We start from the raw sequence: 21,818 nt of genomic DNA on the forward strand, positions 1-21,818 counted from the left end.
ACCGTCAACAGCAACGGAACGGAAAGAAATTATTACGGGTAATCTGTATCAGCCTTAAAGTTTATTCTAAATTTGGCACGTTGCGCTTTAGTGTCCATCTAGCAACAAGCATGAACAAAAGCTACCTAAAATGATCCATTGAATCCAATTACATCTTAGTTCGATCCGCGGGGGATCCGCCAGCTTGGTTAAAGAGGAACGGTACACAACTTCTTAAGCGTTGTTTCCATGACCCTCCGTTACCTAATCTTTTGCTCTTTCCCCTTTCACGCCTTGTCCCGTTCTGTTTGGATACGATCAACACCTTTGTTTCATTACTTTCTTCTACCGGCCTTTTCAATTGTTCTAGAGTCATTAGCTTGATCGCATCGTTTTTACGAGGATTTAAACAGAGAAATGGCATTATCACTGCATTGATAACGAGATCAAGTTTAGTTTAATTCTTGCCCAGTTTGGCACACTTTGGCGGATTATGGGAGACGGGGAACAAGTTCTTTAAGAACAACTTCCGTCGATGGGGCAGAAAGCTTTCTTGGTGGATCGGTTTGTTACCTTTATCATTCAAACGAAAGTCGTGCTGCATTCACGTCCTCGCTTACCTCTTGCTGACGCATTGTTGCAACGCATCTCGATAATACCACAGTCAGCTTTCGAATCCTAATAATCTGTACCGGTCCGTAAGTAAGTTGAGTTTTCGAAACGATGTTTTTGAGACATAAACTCGTGAGTTTGATGAATCGAGTCTCTTGGCTTTCGCAGGGAAAAAAAGAATTTTTTGAGATACGACCGACAATTTTTTCTGCAGAATCTAATCCTGTGGGTAGTGGGTCGCTACAGAGTTCATGTTATATAAATGTTTCAGTTTTATCGCCTGTGCTTGAGAAATTTAAAAATCGTTAAGAAAACAAATTTTACCTTAATTTTTAAGAGCGCAAAAAGCCTAATTTACTCTACTAATTGCCAATTTACGCCTGATAAGCGAGTGGTCGGGAGTTTGAATCTTAGTGGAGTCATGCCATTCTAAGGGCATGATGGGTTTATTGTCAGGCCCCTCATTGTCCTTCCTTCATTCTAAATTCCATATTACTCCGTTTTGAACAAAAATGATAGCAGCTAACGTTCGACCAACGTAGGTCCTTCCAGCTCTTCAATGAAACCATTTTTGAATCTTCATGTATCAATTTGTTCGTCCTGAAAAGGACGGTCTTTATGGAAGTTTTTAAAGACGTGTTTGTGAAATACGAATATTCAATGAAAAAAAACTTTTTCACGATTAAATTGTACTATCACTGATAGGACAATTTTTGTTGATTGATCAGATTGTTAAGAATCTAGACTTCCTTCGCGGTTTTCTTTGGCAATAGAATGGCTTGAATGTTAGACAATACACTATCCAGAAATTTGGGAATGTCTGGGATCAGAAATTTGTTCAATTATTCGTCGTTACGAATGGTCACAATAGTCTTCTTGTTGTCACGAGTTCCAACAATTCATTCATATACTCTATTACGGGTGCTAAATAGACGAGTACAGCTGCATTAATGCGTTCAGCGTAATTTCTCTTTCGTACCAAGCGGTAAATACGGTCCTAACGGGAACTCAAGACTAGCACGGATTGAGCGTGACGTGCCAATCTCATTTTGCCGACATGTAGAATGACTTTTAATTTTGATCTATCTCGCTACGTAAGCAACGAAATTGCAAAACTTGAAAAAGGGGACGGAATAAAATTTTGCCTGAATTGTGTTGGAATGAAACAAGGGCTAGCTCTCCGCAGTGCTATCAACTGCGCAGCAAGTGACCGCAAACCATCAAAACCGAATACCAGTGGAAAGCAACCAAAGGAGAAAGAGAGAAAAAAAGAAGAAGAAAGCACGCTGTTGAGGTTGGTTCATTCAGCAAACCACAAGTGGTGCTGTTCTTTAGTTTTCGGGAGGTCATATTTACACTGATCGCGTTGGTGCAGATGCACTCGTTTACTTTATGAAGCACTTGGGACTGGCAGGTTATACCGCTGATGATAACAAAAAGACTAGAGTCGTCCTATGTCATTTGCAGCTGGCCGTCCGTAACGACAAACAATTGGACAAACTTCCGAACATTCAAACCGTTTTGCTACCTAAAAAAACGAGAAGAAAGTCTGCATTCGGAACAGTGTTTCATCAGTTACCAAGAACCGTTCTTTTCAGAACGAAATCTTTGTATATTAAGATATACCTAACAGATTTTCTTTCTTTATAAGAAGATAATAGACTGATGGTGAAATGATCAGTTCTGGGACCATCCTAATGATGTGATCCTAAGTTTCTTTGAGACCCAAAAAGGTCAGATGAACTAATGTACAATAAACAATAAACAATAAAATACTTCCTCCTGTGCTGTGGTTTTTTATTTCGTCATGCAATAAAAGTCTTGACTATGTGTTTTTTTGTCTCAAGAGAACTCAACAATGGGTTTAAACTCAGACCGGTTGGAATGTAACGCCAGTGTAACTTCACCGCTACCAACACAGGCTGAGGTTTTTCTCTTGACGGCTTTGTTTTAAATCAGACTGCAGTTTTCCGCTAGGAATTAAATTCAAAATCGCAATTTTATTTTATAAGTATTAAGTAAGTAAGATTCGTTGTGCATACATTGTAGGAGCATAAATTGTAAAAGGTTGCAAGGCCTAGATCTACATTCCGAGCTGAACTGTTTCAACTTAAATCCTACTGATACAGAAGAGACAGAAAAAAGGACCATTGATTTTAACTCAACACTAGTCAGTATGCCGAGCAAATAGCATAAATCAAGTTCTTGGCGAGGGTTCTCCTCCAGTCACCCACCCGCCGTAAGTATTCTGCTGAGAGATAAATTATCCGGAATATATTTGCCCTCATTTTCTACTTCACAACTCTGCTGGCTAGCTAGCTTAGCTAGAGTGTGCCGTGCCGGAACTCCCCGGATGGCTGGCGGCAGAATTTTTCCACTCAAAGTAATTGAATAATTGTTTACCTCGAGTGAAAAATTCGTTTCGCTTTTATTTCCTTTTTTTCCTGGGTTTTTCAAATTGCTGGTTTTATTTTGTCTAAGCCTGTTTAACTTGACGCTGAATATTTAATATATTTAGCAATGTGGACAGGACTGATAATCATTGAAATTTGTCCGATAAATTGCCTGCCCTTGTTTGTTAGACAACTTTCTAGACTTGTTGATCAGTATTAAACGATTAACCAACGCATCTCGCCCACCACTCAGAATTCTAAAACAGAATGATTGGAAATAACCTTTGCCCCGTGGGAGTTTTCGTCCTAAACGCCTTCTACATGCGTCTAAACAAAAGTATTATCTTGCTATTCCTAGCAATCGCGCTCATATCTCGGAATTGTTTCACGTGCCCCTCACGAACTCCTCGCTCCAGTGGTGGGTAACACTACGGTAATGATTTAGCTGTTATCTTATCATTCATCAAATTGCGCATTGTATCTGTTTACCTAGACAACCTCCGGTTCTATCTTCGGCTACTCACGCAGCACAATAATTATGATCGAATTTGACAAATGATGCAGGATTTCGGCTTGCATTCTGGAGACGGAATATTTCTATCAATATATCAACCATTAAACTCAAACTGTTTACATAGCAATATCTCACAGCTTTCCCAATCACACCACGAACATATATTCAGATTTACTCTTTGTTTATATTATGGCCGGCTTCCGGCGAAGGGAAGCCCGCCCGAGCGATCGAAAGTAGGTTATCGAAACAGTGTGCGACGCGAAGTGAGCGGCGATATCGAAAGTGCTGCAATGTCCAGTCCGGACATTGCCGCCAGATCCGCCCGGAGCTGGGCTGGGCTGGGCTGCGTTGGAAAGATGATGGTGGAAAATTAATGCAAAGTGCATGAATGTTTAATTACCGCTTCTGCGGCCTAACTGCAGGGCTCCCGCCAGAAGCCGGACAACGACCAACCAATCTGGAAACGGGGGTTTTCACGCTTTTGATGTGATGAACCAGCTGGAAAGCATCAAAGAAGACTCAACGACTGTGAGTGAGAAAGTTGCCTTAACCGGATTCAAAGGGAAAACGGTGAGCGCTTCATTAGGATTCTGACGACGGTGTTTATATGTTAATTTCGACCATCAATTTAATTTATAGTCCGTCTTCGTTAGAGCCTCGGTAACATAATGGTCAAATAATTGATGGAGCTTTATTCATCTGACAACAGTTGGAATAACAGTAGTTTACGGGAATTAGTGAATATCTGGATGATAGATAAGGTCAATGTTTAAAGTCATCAGATATTGTGGGATTTAAATTTATATTACAGTGGCAGGTGTTGGTTTCGAGAACCTCAATGGGTCATATGAATAATTCAACGAATTTCCCAGTAGAAGGTTGTTTAGTTTAATTTTAGCGCAGCTCTCAAGAGCTGAATATGGCCTTTCCTGATAACTGTTTAATACTCTAAAACAACACTGTAGTTCATCTGCTGTCAAATCAGCGATAATCGTGGAAAGCAAAAACAAACCGACATTGTCACAAAACTGGGTTCCGTTCTTAGCTTAGTGGCATGTTGGACCGAACTATCCGGTACCTACCGACCGGCAGCAGACAGCTTTCAGCTTTCACAAAAGTGGAAAAGCAAACCCGTGTTGGGAAATAATAAAAGTCATCCTTTTTTTTCTTTCGAGCGAAACGGTTTGGCAGGAAATTGAAGAAAACAGCTTACAAGCTGCGATTCGAAGGAAAGCACCGGAATCATGTCGTGATAAATTGATTATTTTGATTTTTGTTTTCGAGTTCGGTTGATTTTTAGCTTTTAGCTTAGATAGGTCAGTACAAAACATTCTGTGCAATTCTCGTAATTCATTGTTCGTTTATTTGTGAGATTTGAACGGTGATTAAACGAATCGGAAGAAACTAAAATAAGTTAATAAATGTTGTTTTTTGTCTCGTGTTAACTCAAACAGACTGAACAAAACACGCACAGGCGGGTCGAAACAGGCTTTATAGCATTAAAATGATGAGTTTATCTTTTGATAGTTGAACCATTCCATGATAAACTTAACAACAACAACATGATATTAGAAAACGATAAGAATGGAAGATGATATTTTATCCGTCTAATACCACTTAATTTTTCGGAGATCGTAGCATTAAACAATAGTACTTGCAAGACTAATTCCATAGTGGAATTTATTAATATCCTTATAATTGTGAATGTATTATTTTGTTGCATCTTTTATGCGTGTTTTTGGAATCCTAGCATTGCACAGCAATACTGCAAACCGAGCGAGTAGCAAACGATGCCCACTCGCACACGAACGAGCGTGATTAGCATAGTATCCAACGCTGACTCCACTGTCGAAAGCATGATACGACAAACAACCGTTGGTTCTGTGTGCATACATTCTGCTATCTACACACTCGTGAGCGCACTGCCTCGTAGCGTGTTTCTGCTTAGCCCACTCACGCGGCAAGCAATTGCCAACAGCTAGTGAGCGCGAGCGGCACAGAAGTATGTATGGATACAGATTTTGCTTCATTTCTTTTTTTCTTCCTCATCTTACTTCCTCATCTTAGTCTGCACAAGATGGGAATATCATCATTCAATTCCTTATAATTTTTTACATAGGAATACTGCCGCTACACGCATATCAGTCCCATTGACATAGGAAACCATAGAAATTGGGACTGTTATGCGAGTAACAACAGAACAGGTATCATGTAAACCTTCAAACTAATGGCATCTAAATAAGTGCGATTATCCGCTTATTTTGTTTCATTACGCAATGTGGTCACTGAATACATGTTCCAAATTTCGCAAAAGTAAACTATTAAGGTTACTGCACTCGATGGCGTTACTGCTATTCTTCGAAAAAAATGCGCCGCTGACCACTGTTTTTAACTTTTCTTTTTAATATCAACCGTTTCCGTTTCCAGAAAGGTGGCAAACAAAATGTGGATACGCCTCTTCGTACGCCTGTTCGAATGTTCTTGAAACTTTTATCTATGATCCGGATCTCTCAAGGCAGTATACTTAGACCTTCACTGTTTTCATTGTTTACTAACGACTTCCCTAAATTATATTTAATTTTCATTGTGTAATTCAAAATATGTTTTAATAATAATTATATTTTTTGTGGCGTCTTATTAGAACTTACTGTCTAGGCTGTGGATGGGCCTCACCTTCCCTATATGAGTAATTTATTAGTTCGTTACTTTTGTGATAAGTAAAATAAATGCGTTAAAATACATTCAGCATCGGGTCGTCTAAATTTGATTTCAAACTCCATTTTAAAAGCCAAATTCAAGTGAAACCCTAATTTCAAGTCTAATTTGTATCGAATCTGTAATGGAATTTGAATCCAATTTCAAGTAAAAATTTAAGTTCAATTTCAAATTCAATTTTAACTCCAGTTTTAGGTCCAATTTCCAGTGCAATTTGAAGTAATTCTTGAAGTCGAGATTGGTTTAAATTTAATTCTATTTTCATGACCAATATGAAGTGCAAATTCCTTGAGGGAGTTCTGGCAGCTCGGTTCAGAATTGTTGTTTTTATTTTATCGCTCCGTTGCTTTCGAAATTTTCAGTGTTAAAACTCAGTATTTATTTCTGCAGTTTGCGCGAGTGTGTTGTTTAGTGCTGATGACTTCCTAATCCCGCTGATTTACAAAGGATAAGCACGGATAAGTACATTTTCAAGCTTAAAGTAGTTTCCGTCGGAAACTTTCCGATGACATGTCATAGAAACCCCATAAAAAATAATTCGAGATGCCAATTGTTTTCGATGTTTATTGACGAATATGGGTTTCGTTTGACATGTAGTTGGCGCTACGGTACAGATGATGCTGTTATGCATCAGAATTAAAATATTTAAGCAGAGTTTTGAAATGTGTAGCTGAGCAACCGAAATGTTCTCTTCGGCTGTATTTTGATTAAAATTATAAAAGCGGATAATTTGAATGAATGAAATTTCGTGTTTAATGCAATATCTCCAAAATAGAACTTAAACGGTATATGTATGGAAGAGAACTATTTCAAATCAGCTTCCCATACTGCTTGTTTCAAATTATAACTATGATTTTGTCAAATTAAATACGCGCCAGAGTAATGAAAATTATTCTGGAAGTGTGGGTATATTAAAATTATCCATGCGGGGCTTATTGTTTATGAAGGCGACTTCGGAATGTGCGTGTATATCCAGGCATTCTAGAAATGGGTCGTTGAACAATAGAGCTATCACCTTCTATCTCCAGGACTAAAATTATTTGCATTTAGGAAGACAAACTTTCTAACTAAAAGATGCAAGTAATTTTTTACATAAAAGCGCTGCTGGTCAGCGGGCGATGGATTGTATCACACACACCCACACACACACACACACACACACACACACACACACACACACACACACACACACACACACACACACACACACACACACACACACACACACACACACACACACACACACACACACACACACACACACACACACACACACACACACACACACACACACACACACACACACACACACACACACACACACACACACACACACACACACACACACACACACACACACACACACACACACACACACACACACACACACACACACACACACACACACACACACACACACACACACACACACACACACACACACACACACACACACACACACACACACACACACACACACACACACACACACACACACACACACACACACACAATTTGAAGTGCAAATTCCTGTCCGTTTTCAATTCCAAATCTTCTCATTCCAATCCCAAGGCAAGTCTCACGTCAAATTTTAAGTGCAGTATGAGTCCAATTTTATATCCCAATTTAAGTCAAAATCAAATCAAAATTCTATGCAAAGGTCAAATCTCATTTAAATTTAACTAGCTGAGTGCTCGATCATACTCGGGGCCCATTTATCTCTCAGCCATTTGTACTTGTTATTGTAACGGAAATTCTCCTAATGCAAGAAACAAAATCCTTTTTCGTCATTTGAGCACCTCTTCTCTTCTTGTCACCTCTCCCCCTGTTGTCCCCCAGCCAGTTGTAAATCAGTCTTCTCTTCGGTAATCTCCCGAAGCCACTTATTCATCTGTTTTCTCTTAAAAAATCCTATTACAATGAGAGGAAAACAAAGCCTTTTTTTCCTAATTTTGACCTGTTCCTTTTCAGACCCCTCTCTTGGCATCCAGCAACTTGTACAATTGCTATCGGTCCAAATGCAAGAAAAACGCATTGCATTTACTTATTTGTATCTCCCCCCTTGTTAAAGATCGCCATTCTCTCTCCTCCGTTTGTCAATCCCCCTGTGTTGATTCTATCATATGTGCATATCATATCATATCATATCATATCATATCATATCATATCATTTTTCCCTTATTTTGACTTTACTCAGCTAGCACCAATTCGTATATAAATGTATGAAAATTATCGTAAATATCGTTTTTTAATTGCACGATGGTTGCCAATATTTATTGTAAAACGTGATGCGTTATCACTGTAAAGAACTCTTCACATGCATTCACACGTACGCTAAATTTTGGGAAAACCATTTAAATTTTTACAAACGAACTAAAAGCTTCATGAATATGTGTTCAATTAGCCAATGTTTAGCAAAATTTGTATAAATTTGTTTGTTAGGTATCTGCATATTGCAGAGATAGAGAGTTTGCATTCGGCAACGCTGCTTTTTTGTTTATAGCAACCTCCTGAGAAACCACATGTAGTTTGACAGATAACTGCTTTTTAGTTGCACGATCGTGCAACTAGTGGACGTGCAATTAAAAGACGGTGCGACTAGAGGACGTGCAATTAGCGCACGAGTGCTGTAATAAATGACATACATACGATTTTCAGTACAAAATTATACCATTCTGATTCAAATTTAAAACAGTCTCAAACTTCGAACACTCAAAATAAAACGTTCGTTAGTATCTTTAATATGATAAAATGTAATGCTTGTTATATACCACCGTGTTCGTTAGAATGTCCTCTATCCATTGGTAAATAATAAGCATAATATTTTATCATATTAGCGATACTAACGAGCATTTACTCTGAAGTGTTCGAAGTTTGAGACTGTTCTAAATTTGAATTAGAACGGTATAACATTACGAAGAGAGTCGCGCTTAATCGAATATCATCGTACTTATATAGTCGCAACGTAATTATTCTTAATCATTTATTAGCATGTATATCTTTACGTAATGCTGATTTTTATCTTTTATATACATATGAAAAGGCTAGCTGGGTACCCTCTGAGTGGCACCTCTCCCCTTCTGTCAACTGCTTTGTGCCGATTCTCTTAAGCCAAAGAACATGTATGCCAAGTTTAGTAAAGAACGGTCAAGTTGTCTTGGAGTTATAGCGGAGCAAACAGACGTTTCCCCTCACGTTTTCCCCCACCCCTTGGTGGCTTCCCCCAGTCAGCCCCCCTTCTGTTCCGCCAGCACTTACACATTTGTTGGTAGAGAAACAAAACCTTTTTTCCTCCAGCGACCTTGCCCCCCCCCCTACCCAGACAAAATGGGTGCCTCACTTTTAGACTGCCATCCATGCTATCGTTCCAAATCAAGCTCGTTCTCGTTCAACTGTATCGTATACTGCCCTGAAATCCACGACAATATGATGCGTGGGCACATTGTACTCTCGACATTTCTGGAGGATTTGTCGGAGAGTAAAAATTTTATTCGTAATACCACGGGCCCCCATAAAGAGCGTCCGTGTAGAATTTCCTTGATTTAGTCTTTACTGTCTTCAGTATGTTGGATTCAGATAGGTTGCCGTACTGGGGGCATGCTATCGAGTCTCAAGATGAGGTTGCCACCTTATAGTGCCGAAACAACACTGTGCCTCCTCCTCTGATGGTATACGACCTTAGTTTCCACCGGGGTTGCTTACCCGATCTCCGCTAAGCTACTACATTAGCAACTGTGAGCCGGGGTGGCTCTTACCGTATCAAGAATTCTTCTCCATTGTACTAGGTCCTGGGCTACTCGTCGCCAATTCGTTGCGCGTCTCGACACACGCAAGTCGGCTTAAACCTGGTCAAGCCATCTAGGACGTTGGACCCCTCTATTCCTGGAGCCGGTGGGGTTCTTGAAGAGAGCGGATTTCACTTCACAGTCGTCCGGCATCCTAGCAACGGGGCCGTATTATTGTCGGCGGTGACCAGAGATCCCAAATATACGAACTGATCAACCACTTCCAGTTCATCGCCGTAAAGTCACTGTCCGTGGGAGGCAAACGTTGCTTTCTCTGGGGCCTCTTCCTACCATATATTTGGTTTTCGACGCATTGATTTGTAACCCTATCCTCCTATCCCTATCCGCTCCGTGTCACAAAGAGAATATGCGATGGGCAATTATATGGACTGGAAGGATTTGCTCCGTGACCTTGAGAGCATGCATTCGGTAGCGCTCCGACAGAAAAAGAAAGATGAAACCAAACTGATGCTCACTCGGTGGCAGAGCAAAGCAGTAAAGCACTGCAAAAGCAAAACAAAACTCGTTGCGTCGCGTCGGAGAAGGTAACATCCGACTGAGAGAGAGAGAGAGAGAGAGAGCAAATCGATTCGTCTTCTGTGCTTTGCCAATAAAACGCCGAGAATTGAGATATTTTGCAGAGCACGACAGAAGCCTGTCCAATACAGCTATACCTCGATAGTACGTACACTTTTGCTTCGTTTAGCGTACGTATTACCGAAATGTACGTACTATCGAATCACAAGTTCGGGGTTTGAAGCATTGTTGTATTACGCTTAATATTGCATGAAATTTGCAAATTTGTATACACTATTGAATAAATATATATTTTAGTGGTATTGGTTAAATATAGCAATTAACTTTTTTTTTTTTTTTAAATCAATGATTTTACCCTTTGTGAAGCTTTGAATGAAACAAATAAAGTGTTACTGGAAAATGTACGTACTATCGAAGCAAAATGTACGTATTATCGAAGATACGTACTAACGAGAGTACGTACTATCGAGGTATACCTGTATAGCGTAACATGCATGCAAGCATCCCGGAAAAAATAACCATTACATGAAGATAAAAATTATATACCGTCATCCGGGGCGAGATTGTGCCAAAAAAGCATATGTTCTGGTTCTTTAGCTTAGTATACATATAATTCAGGAACTAAGTTGATTTCAAACCTGTCAATATATACTAAATTGTTCAATTAACAACTACCGTAGAGATGGTTTAGTTACAAAGAAACCTAATTTTACTGGAAGTGCATGAACTTTGGCACAATCTCACCCCTTCTAGGGGGTGACATTGTGCCAAAAACATAAAGTTAGGCTAAAAACCTAAACAGTGAACATTAGCATGTTTATAAACAATACACATAAATATCAGTATGAAGTAGATCACATGGAGCCGTCCATGAACTAAGTGGACTATTAGGAGCAGGGGGTCGGCCAAAAACAACGCATCATACAAAAAGTATGAACGAAAATAACCCGGAGAGGTCTGAAATAACTAAAAATGAGTTCGTAGTCAGTGTACAGCCTTTATATAGCCAGTATCGTTTCTAGGATTAACAAGGGGGAGATATATGAAGGGGTGTATCCTAAGGGAGCATACCTATTTGATCATTTAACAAAAGTAACCATTACTTCCTTCGAGACCCCGCGGCCGCAGAACATGTAGCCCATCCCACCCCCTCCCCCTCCTTAAAACTGGCAGTTTTCACACGGTATAATATATTCGTCTTATATCAGAGTGTTTATTCAAAGCATTTGAAATTTCCAGAGAAAAAGTAAAAACTAGTTTAAATTATTTAGCGGCCTATGATTCTGTTTGCTCCAAAATAGATGATGCAATCTAATCTGTCAAAATATTGTGCTCAATAGTAAAGAATGTGAGTGTACTGGTGTATACTGACGTATTTTTGTTGTGTATGTGAAATCCACAAATTGGGTCGATCATTATGGCTTGGCACAATCTCACCCCCGTGAAGCTCGAAAAGTACAAAGTTTCGAGAAATACTATTTTCGTAGTCAAAACTTATCCAACGCATAATCACCTTTCAATACATTGTAAATGATTAGTTTATATAACTTCAAAATAGCAAGTTGATGCGTTTTCTTGCTTGGGTTAGTTAATGAGGGACATTTTTTACAAGCGATATTTTCGAGTATTTTTGATCGCGAACTTTGAAACCCTGTTTAGACTAAATAGCTAATATTATCTGTGTTCCATACTAAGTTATGAATAAATATGTTATTTTCATCTTCATTTTGCATTTGAGTCACCAGTTTCTATAGATATAATAAATTTTCACAAATAAACATTTTTGGTTTTTGGCACAATCTCACCCCAGTGGCATAATCTCACCCCGGATGGCGGTAATTAAAAAGGCAGTAAATTTGTGATGTAATATGGAAAATTCTATTCCATAAAATAAGAAACAAAAATATGAATAAAATTTAAATTTGAGTCAGTTCTACAAAAAATTTATCATAAGTTTCAACGTTCACAACAAAAATTGTTGTAGACGCATTATTTCTTCTACAAAATTTAATGTAATTTTTTTACGGGATACTCACGTTCAGTGTTATATGCATACCAGCAGCAACCTGTGTGCGTCGCTTCGCGTCTAACACAGTAAACAGTGAACCGGTGGACTCTACCATATTTTCTATAACTTCGTCGAAAAACACACTTTTTTGCTGAGATAGTCCTTGATTCCCTATAACGGAGTTAACCGGAATGTCTGACCAAAACGCCTAAATGCACCCCCGGCGTTAGATGCAACTAGTTACGTTAATGATGCACGTTTTGACTGCAATCTGGCATAATTGGTTTGAGTCTTCACTTACTTCGGGCTGGGGTTTTAACCAGGGCGCTGACAACTATATACGAATATTGCTAAGTTTATAACACCAACTTCTTTTTCGGGTCCACAAAAAATAACCATGTCCCGAATAAGAGTATGTTCGTTAGGTGCTCGCATTAGTTGTAAGGTTTAGGTGCACATGTGTTAGTTTAAGCTTTGTGTAAAGCATTTAGGGAGTGAGCTGCGACTTTTGCTGCGAACACATGACGTCTTGTCAGAAGCTTGGTTTTGGTTATAGACGAAATAAGGTGCTTGTAGTATTAGGTAGATTTCAAATCTAATTTGGTGTAAGCCGGAAGTCCAGAGCTTTTAACCCATCCGTCTGGTATTTTTGCGATAAGTAAAATTATTTCGTAAAAATAGATACGCCATCCTACGATGACTTAGTTTTTCTAGGCCAAAGCATACTTTTGGAAGGGTGTTGCCCCACTTGTTGTTCAGGTCTAGGTATGTTAAAAAAATCTATGAAAAAGCGATCGTCACAGATCCGCGGGTTTCGATAATCCGTAACTGCCTATATTGAAGAGGATTACAAGTAGTAATCGAAATATGGCTCCCTGTGAAGAACATGTCACTTTGTAGTGGAATTAAATGAATTTTTACTCTCTCCTTGATATATTTTAATGTTTTTTGTCAATTTCGTCATCCATGTTTATTCCCTCATGCAAATTAAATTGATCTGACTCGCTAGAATAACAGATATTTAAATAATGAATTATCAGTCATTAGTCATATGAGGTAATACGAGAACGTGAAGCGTTCAAAAAGCGGTAAACAAGTGAATGAATACACGCAGCTAAAGGTCACATAATTTGTATTTTGTTTCGTTCAGCAAATCCTGAACTGTAAATTTAATAAAAGCGATGATAGTCATTATTGTAATAGCCATATCTGTTTTTCAAACAGATGTTGACTGAAGATAAATTTAAAAATTTTACATTTATCAACAACATTTTAACAAAACAAATTCGCCTTCTTTGCAATCAATAAAAATTCCTGCTTCAAGGTTCCAAAATTTGTTACATACTCGCCGCGTTTGCGTCAAAAGCGGAAAATCTACTTAATCCCATTACCAAATTCGAAATGCTACCACCTAATAGCAACAGCAGCCGTCAGCCAGATGGATCGAATTCGGTACGAATATTTTTCGTTCCGCCGCAGCAGCAAACCGATCGGCGTCGTCGTCATTGGTTGCTGCTTGCTGCTCGGCGCAGCCGGAGTCGATCAACCTAACCAAACCGCAAGCAGGCCGGCCGCCAACACCACCCACAGATCGCGGCGATCGGTCGGGCTGCTCAGACAGTACTAGGTAGTAGTAATGGTAGTCGCTCGAAGGAGACTGTCTGAACCGCGCTCACCGAAACTGTGTTGGCGCCATAGCGAAATTCAACGCCACTTGAATGGTAATAACAGAAACAACAACAACAACAACGACAATTAAAGCGCTACCGCTATCAGAAAAATCAGCTTAATTAAAAAATGGCAAGTATCAAGCTGGTGAGTGAGAGCGCAGCGGGTGGAAGCAGGGTTTCACTAATGTGAACAGTGATACAGTGACATCTGATATAGTCTAATCTAGATTTTCCCGCACGTTTCGAGCAAAGTCAAGTGTAGTGTTTTTTTGTTGTTGTGTATATCTTTCAAGAGGTTAAAACCCTGACGCATTGCTGTCAACGCCATAGATAAGCGACTAAACCGGACGAAGGGGGGGCGAGAGGAAATTCTGCGGTTCGGTTGAAGTGAGAGTGATTTTCTATAATGGATGAATAAATGCTGGTTAGTTTCGTTCACACGCAGGCCAACTGCCGTTCACTGAGTGAGTGAGTGCTGGGTAAAGGGAGAATGTGAAAGTGTGGTAGCATTCCGGATGGTCCGAAAAGTTGGAGTTTTTGATTCAAGTGAAAATAAGCATAGCAAATAGTGTGCTCGTCGTCTGTGCTGGCGGCGGCGGTGGTGATGCGTGATCTGCCGAAAAGTACCACTCATGTGGTGAAGAAAGCTTCGGACATTTTTGTCCCCGGCGAGCGACAGCTGCACTTGTTCGGCGGTGAGTCCGTCAGTAAAGTGATCAACTGCGACAACAAAACAGATAGCAATAGTCGTAACAGCAACAGTAGATTGAACCGTTTCTTCGAAGGATTAAAGGCTTCCCCGGCTCGGCAATCGCTGGCAGTTGAGTTGGGTTCCTTTCATCCTTCCAGTTCGGAGGATTCGGGGGATGAAGAAGCTGCTACCGGCGCGGGTGGTGATGCTGGTGGTGTAATTGTGAATGAATGCAGTGACGAAGTGAGCAGTCCAAGTTCTTCGACCAGTGAAATTGAAATAGGCAATGGTGTTGGTGACGATGATGACGGTGTTGAGGACGACGATGAAGACGATGACGACGATGACGGGCAGGACGATGTCGGAGGTGCAACTTCCGGAAGACAGGAGATTTCCTTTGACGACGGAAGCAGTTCGCTATTAGTGACGAAAAAGAACTGCAGCGGTGCAATGGATCGGACGCCTATACTGGAAGAAAGCAGAATTCCCAAGCTGAAGAAAACACGTGACGGTAAACAGAAAGGTAATTTTCAACGCAATTTGCTTGATTTTCTTTTGTGTCTGGACGAAGTGGTTTGTTGGTTCTTTTTCTTCTGATGGAAAATGCGAAAGATTTATTTCCAAATCCTTCTATTAAGCTGTTGAACCGCTATAATGAAGTTGTATTGAAACTTTATGTGTAGCATACAACTGAAAACAAAATTAAAAAAAAACACTTGTAATCCGTGCCGGATTTAACAACCCTTACACCCTTGTACATAATTTGCATAGAATTATACCGGCTATCGTTCATCCCGGTGGTGGGTGCTTTCTGCATGCTAAACGGTTTTCAACAATCGCATTACGTGTTTATCCTCACAGCGGGATATAAATCATAATCCACTCAGGATTACATCGTTCAGTACGCGGAGACGTACACGAAGAATTTATGGAAATGAGTCGCCTAAAACAGCTTCATTACTGCAAGTAGAAAGTTAGACAGAACTAGCTTTTTCCTTCGCGTCTGGTTAACGGTAGGGACGTCCATGTGCGGAAACAACTCAATCCTTACTTGTCACCGCAAGCCGGTCGAAATGAAATTGTTAAAACCGAATATCATAATCACTCAGCCCGTTTTCAACTCATACCCGCGAGCCGGGTGTGTTCTGCCTTTATACCGGACTCGGCCCGGGGCAGTTTTGGCTCCGATTTCATTTTTACGAGTGACAATCTGTGACAGTTGAATGGCGCTCGGCACATGAATAAATCTGAATTTAATTTCACTAGTCCAGTCGAGGCTATATTTCGGCGAGAGGGCGGTGATTTTAATTGCCCTTTTACATCTCTGTGAAGGCTCGGACGTTTTTTTTTACGCCGGACGCAATTTGAAACCTTCGTTTCGGCCGGCTGGCATGGGGGTCTGTTCAGTCGAATGAATAGAGTTACAACCCAAATTTAACAAGTACTCACTTGTTTTCCGATGGCAGCGATGGAAGAGTTCCGCTTCTTCGGTGAATGACCAATTAGTTGCATTTGGCGATCACAGATCACAGCAACAAGAAACAATGAAGTGGCTTGATCGCAACGGGAAAGGAGAAGGAAGTTTGCCTTTTCCATGCTTCAATAGAGCCGAACGCCCACCGGAACGGTACCGGTCGGTCTCAGGAAGGTTTCGAAATGTCTTACGGCTCACTTTTAATCGGTGTCGAAAACGGCAAAATGAACGATGACTCGGTAGGTGTGGGTGGAAAAGCAATAAACCTACCGCTCCTACGGCTCTTGATGCTTGGTTGGGCAAAGAAAAATCGGTTTTTTATTGGTCCAAAAAGAGTTTGGCTTCCCGTTAAAAAAAGATTTCCTATACGATAAACGATCAAAATGGTCATTTTATTGATTGCGTCTGTTCGCTTTATTGGTTTGTCAATTTGGTAGGCGAAATATGGAAGCTCGGAAAGCACGTCTGACAGACAATAGATCAACAAATAACAAATGGTTTGCAGAGGTTTATATCCTATTCTCTGAGTGGCTGCTTGCCGATGCACAATTGTTTAACTATTGAACTATTGTTTAAGTACCAATTCAGTCGAGCAATACAGTACAGGAGAATAGTAAAATTCGTCGATATATAGGACTACCTTTAGTGAAAGTTCAAAAGTAGGTATCGTATAAGGTCATTGTAAATTATTTTTAAAGTTTTTATCTCGTTTTCTTTTTTAAAGTGGCTTTTAAAATCAGAGGATAAAAAATTTGTTGGACATGAGTTAAATGTTTTTATGTAAAGTCTAAAAATCTATAATTAAAAAGTTATTAATATTTAATAGGACAATTTTCACAGAAAGTTATCCAGACTAAGGTTTGATGTTTCCCGGCGTTTCAGCACTTTGTGTGGAATGTTAGGAACGTACTGAGTGTTAGCACTTCTAGTACAAAATAAAAGTGAAAATTTGATAAATGCGATGGATGAAATTCAGTAAGTAATTTTCTGTCGATTTTCCCCTTCAGTTGCCCAATATCGGAAGAAAAAAACTTTATAAAAAATTTGTATTAGCCATAGTGAAAATGAAAAGTTTGCTTCCAAATGTGGCAGATCTACACACTTAGAAAAAGTACCGAGTTCGGCAAATTACCGTAAATTTCACCGAGCTCTGAACAGCAGAACGTTCAGTAAAATTTTTTTATGGTGCCAAACATTACTAATGATCCGTAAACGTCGATTGGCACCATCGAATTTTACCGAACGTTCGGCTGCTCAGAATTCGGGAAAAAAAATTAAGTGTGTATGTTCTGAAATAATATTTCTGCTATTCCAAATTAATCCAGTCCTCTGTGGATGAAAAGGTTAAGTGAGAAAAAAGATACGTATTCGAGTATAATTTTTTTTTTTTATAACTTGGTTCAACCCGCGGATCTCCAAGTTTAGTAAAAATTAACAACCCTTGAAAGTGCTGCTTCATTCAATGACGATTCCTTATCTTATTTTACACTTTTTTTGCTTCACATCTTCTCCCATTCTAGGCATATTATGAAAAACCTATGGTTTCATTACTTTCTACTACGATTCCTTTCGTGTATTGGAAAGTCTACCGTTATAAAAAATTGATAAAAAAAGTAAATTTTGCTTATCTATTCATTTTGGCCAACTGAATTAACCAAAATTATAACTGTGCCCTGTGTTAATAGTGAATCAACCAACTTTGCTATTCAATACCGATTGCCATTATCATTTTAGCATTTCTCATCGCACTTTAGTTCTGCAAGCAACTTGATTTTTTAAAGTGTACCATATTAGGCATACTATCGATAAGCTATACGGACGCTAGGCATAAATACATTAGGCATAATGGACGCTAGGTATAATGAACCAAACATACGCAACCAACAACAGCTTGAATATGCGATAACTCAGCAAGTAAAGGTCCAATAGAGTTGCGGGCTTCTGCAAAAATGTGTATTTTGAGAGACCTGCCTAGAACATTGTATTCTTGTAACATGCAACTAACAAAAGCTAAGTATGAAAAACCAATTTTTAAAGAAGTTTTAAAGAATATGCCCTATAATTCAGCACTCGATAAAGATAGAAATTTTTTTTCTTCAGCAAAGTTGCTAATTTTTACAATATTTACAACTTTGCCGAAAAAACATAGTCTACAATTTCTAACACAAAAAAGTTATTTTTTTATTTTCATTATAGTAAGTAGCATTGGGCGATACTGCGAGAAGTATCGATATTCGAATATCGATACAATTTTTTTAAAAGTATCGATCCGGCTGAAATATCGGGCGGCAAGTATCGATACCAGTAGTATCGATATCGGTATCGATACACTGACAGGGTGCACGCAACCACAACGAAAACCATACTTTTGTTTATTATTTAGCATAATTTTCATCCGTTTTTTCAGCAAATCCGTTTTCTTAAGTCGGTAAACCGACTTTTTGCCAGATTGACCGGTCACCAGCTTTGCAAGTGAAAAACCGGCCGGGCCGGCCAGAAATCGACCATTCAGCAACCTTACAGACAAAAATGCTAGAAATGGAACCTACGAATATAAAGCGAGGTGACCATATCGGTCGAACTAAAAAATCAGAACATTTTCTGCCCAAACATGCGGATGAAGATTTAGATTCGACAAACCAATTAATTTAACCCCCTTCCACCTCTGTTTACGCTACAAAAGGTACAAGCCATACAAAACTGGACAATTATGATGACCGTGAGAATGTACCTCTACAATCATACAGATAACTAAATTAAACACTTTGCTCTACAAGTGTTTTGGAGACTTCAGATCAGCGTTGACCAAACTGCCCCTTTTATAAGTGATTCGTGCGACATGAGGATTGTTTGTAAATTATTTTTTTTAATGGCTGAGCGGACATCTAATTTAACCGAGGTGCCTCGTGCGTGTTGTGGAGTCAAATGCTTTCTAATATGAACGATATGGCGAGCTACTGTGAAATTAGCTAATCTTAACTGTCATGGAAATTGCACCGAAAACCAGTGCAAAAGGCGCCAAGAAATCTGTCAAGTTACTTACAACATTTATTACTTTAGCATAACTTTACCAACAGCAACAGGTAACAATACCCTAATGGCCCTTAACACCTTAGACAGTAAACATCGAAACATTGAAATAACTGTAGAGCGTAACACTTGCTGAGACAGATGAAAGTCAAACACTGCTGAAATTTGGTTGAATGCATGTTGCAGCCGGCCGGCAGGTGTACGATGGAAATCTTTCAAAGTAGTGCCTGCAGCTCGTGGGTTATACGCCTGGACCGCTCTCTGCTTCCAGTTACCAACACCCTGCGTTCAAATACGGCAAATGAACTTATATTTTGCGTACGGTTTATGCTCCTTGATCGAAATCACTTACGAAGGGAAAAGTAGACCGGACATAGCTAGAATGTGTCGTTGAATCTGCTTACTCGTATTATTGACGGCGGTTGCCAGAGATCCCTAATTTATGAATTCATCAACCCCTTCCAGTTCATCTCCGTCAAAAGTCACTCCATGCACTCAGGGTTTCTTTACTTAACAACGCGGTTGACGGCCTAGCGTATCCAACCACATCCATTTTCGAGTGGCAAGACAGCTAGCTCCATTGAGGAAAGCAAAGCTTCACTCAGCAAGTGCGCGTAGTTCTCAGCAACTTGCGAGTTGTCTAAATGATCGCATTTGAAGGAGCTGGAATTGCACTTGAAATTTTACTTAAAATTGAACCTGAAATTAAACTTGAAATTGAACTTGAAATAGGAACTGAAATTTAACTTAGAATTAAGCATGGCATTATGCTAAAAATTGAACTTTAAATTGATATTGATGATCAAATGATATTGGACAGTTTGAATCAATTTCAACTTAAACCTTTACTTTAAATTGAACTGGAACTTTAAATTGAACTTAAAATTAAACTAAAAGTGGAACTTGAATTTGGACTTCAAATTACACTTACAATTGGACGCGAAGTTAAACTTAAGTTTGGACTAATTCAGACTAGAATATATAAACTGGACTTGAAATTACACATGAAATAGGACTTAATGAGACATGAAATTGAACTTGAAATTTTACTTGAAACTAACCTAGAATCGGATGTAAAATTATACTAGACATTTTACTTACAACTTCGCCAGAAATTGGAGTTAAATCGGACTTAAAAAGGAACTTCGAATTGGACTTGAAATAGGATTTGAAAGTTAATTTGATTTTTTACATCGCCCAAGAAATCCGACTTGAAATTGGATTTCAAATTGAAATTAAAGTTTTATTTAAAATTTGATTTAAGACTGGAACTGGGAATGCATCTATTTTTGCAGCGTTAGTATATTTATCGAAAAAAAATAGCCGCCGTACTTTTAATTAGGTACACCTCATATTTTAATTTCTACGAGTTCGAGGTGGTAAACGAGTTTGTATACTTCGGGTCGTTGATGACGTCGGATAACAACTGCCGCAGAGAAACATACCTCACCATTCTTGCCGGAAGTCGTGCTTACTACGGATTCTACAAGACCATAAAATTTGACAAGCTTCAACCCTGTATCAAATGTACCATGTACAAAGCGCAAATAAGACCGATAGTCTACGGGCACGAAATGTGGACAATGCTCGACGGAGACTTGAAAGCGCTGCAACGGCCATGGCAACGTTTGGACGTTGTGTGCTTAGGATCATCTTTGGTGGTGTATGTGAGTACGGTGTATGGAGAAAAAACATAAACCACAAGCTGGCGCAGCTTTTCGGCGAACCCAGTATTCAGAAAGTGACTGAGGCTGGAAGGGTACAATGAGCGAGACATGCCGGAAAACAATCCCGTAAAAATGATGTTTGCCTCGAATTCGATTGGTTCGAGGCGCAGAGGTACGCAGCGTGCTCGACGGTTAGACCAAATGGACTCCATTTAATGGAGCAAGTCCTGGAAAGTGTGGGACATTCGAGAAATTGGAGACGGGCAGCCATGGACCGAGTTAGTTGGCGGAACCTTGTTATGCAGGTGAAATCCTAATGGACATCGCATTAGGATAAGCAAGGTTATTAATTAGGATAAGTATTTTAGTTTCTCTAGCTTTTACTATATAAAGGTATCGATACAAATATCGGTGTTTTAGCATCGATACTGGCCGGTATCGGGACGCTCAGTATCGATCCAAAATATCGATGTATCGGCCCAAAAGTATCGATTTTTTCGATACAGATACAGTATCGCCCAATGCTAATAGTAAGCAATGATGAACTTTCGACAGTATTATATTAAGGGGGATATTCATACGAACAAAAGTGCTGAAGACCATAAATGATAAAATAAAAGCAAAAGACACTAGGAAAAAAGTTTCGCTTTTCGCCCTTTGGGCCACTGTGCAGTCCTATCTGAGAGAGGAGAGTTATGATTCATTTACCAATACATACAATTACTATTGAAATAAAATGATAA

General features: G+C 39.4%; 1 protein-coding gene across 9 annotated transcripts in view; it reads left to right on the forward strand.

The window, feature by feature from the left end:
- LOC128738201 (liprin-beta-1) overlaps positions 1–21,818 on the forward strand; it is a 106,082-nt gene that overhangs the window by 5,640 nt on the left and 78,624 nt on the right. For 6 of the 9 annotated variants that reach the window (XM_053833151.1, XM_053833159.1, XM_053833160.1 and 3 more), the window contains exon 2: positions 14,643–15,427. The exons of 1 other annotated variant lie outside the window; for it this stretch is intronic. In XM_053833151.1, coding sequence (XP_053689126.1) covers positions 14,818–15,427 — 610 coding nt within the window. In that variant the 5' untranslated portion in view covers positions 14,643–14,817. The remainder of the gene's footprint in view (positions 1–14,642; positions 15,428–21,818) is intronic. 2 more of the 9 variants (XM_053833152.1, XM_053833155.1) reach the window with 1 other exon arrangement.

Source organism: Sabethes cyaneus, chromosome 2 (genome assembly GCF_943734655.1).
Source record: "Sabethes cyaneus chromosome 2, idSabCyanKW18_F2, whole genome shotgun sequence".
In the NCBI taxonomy this organism is placed as follows: Eukaryota; Metazoa; Arthropoda; class Insecta; order Diptera; family Culicidae; genus Sabethes; species Sabethes cyaneus.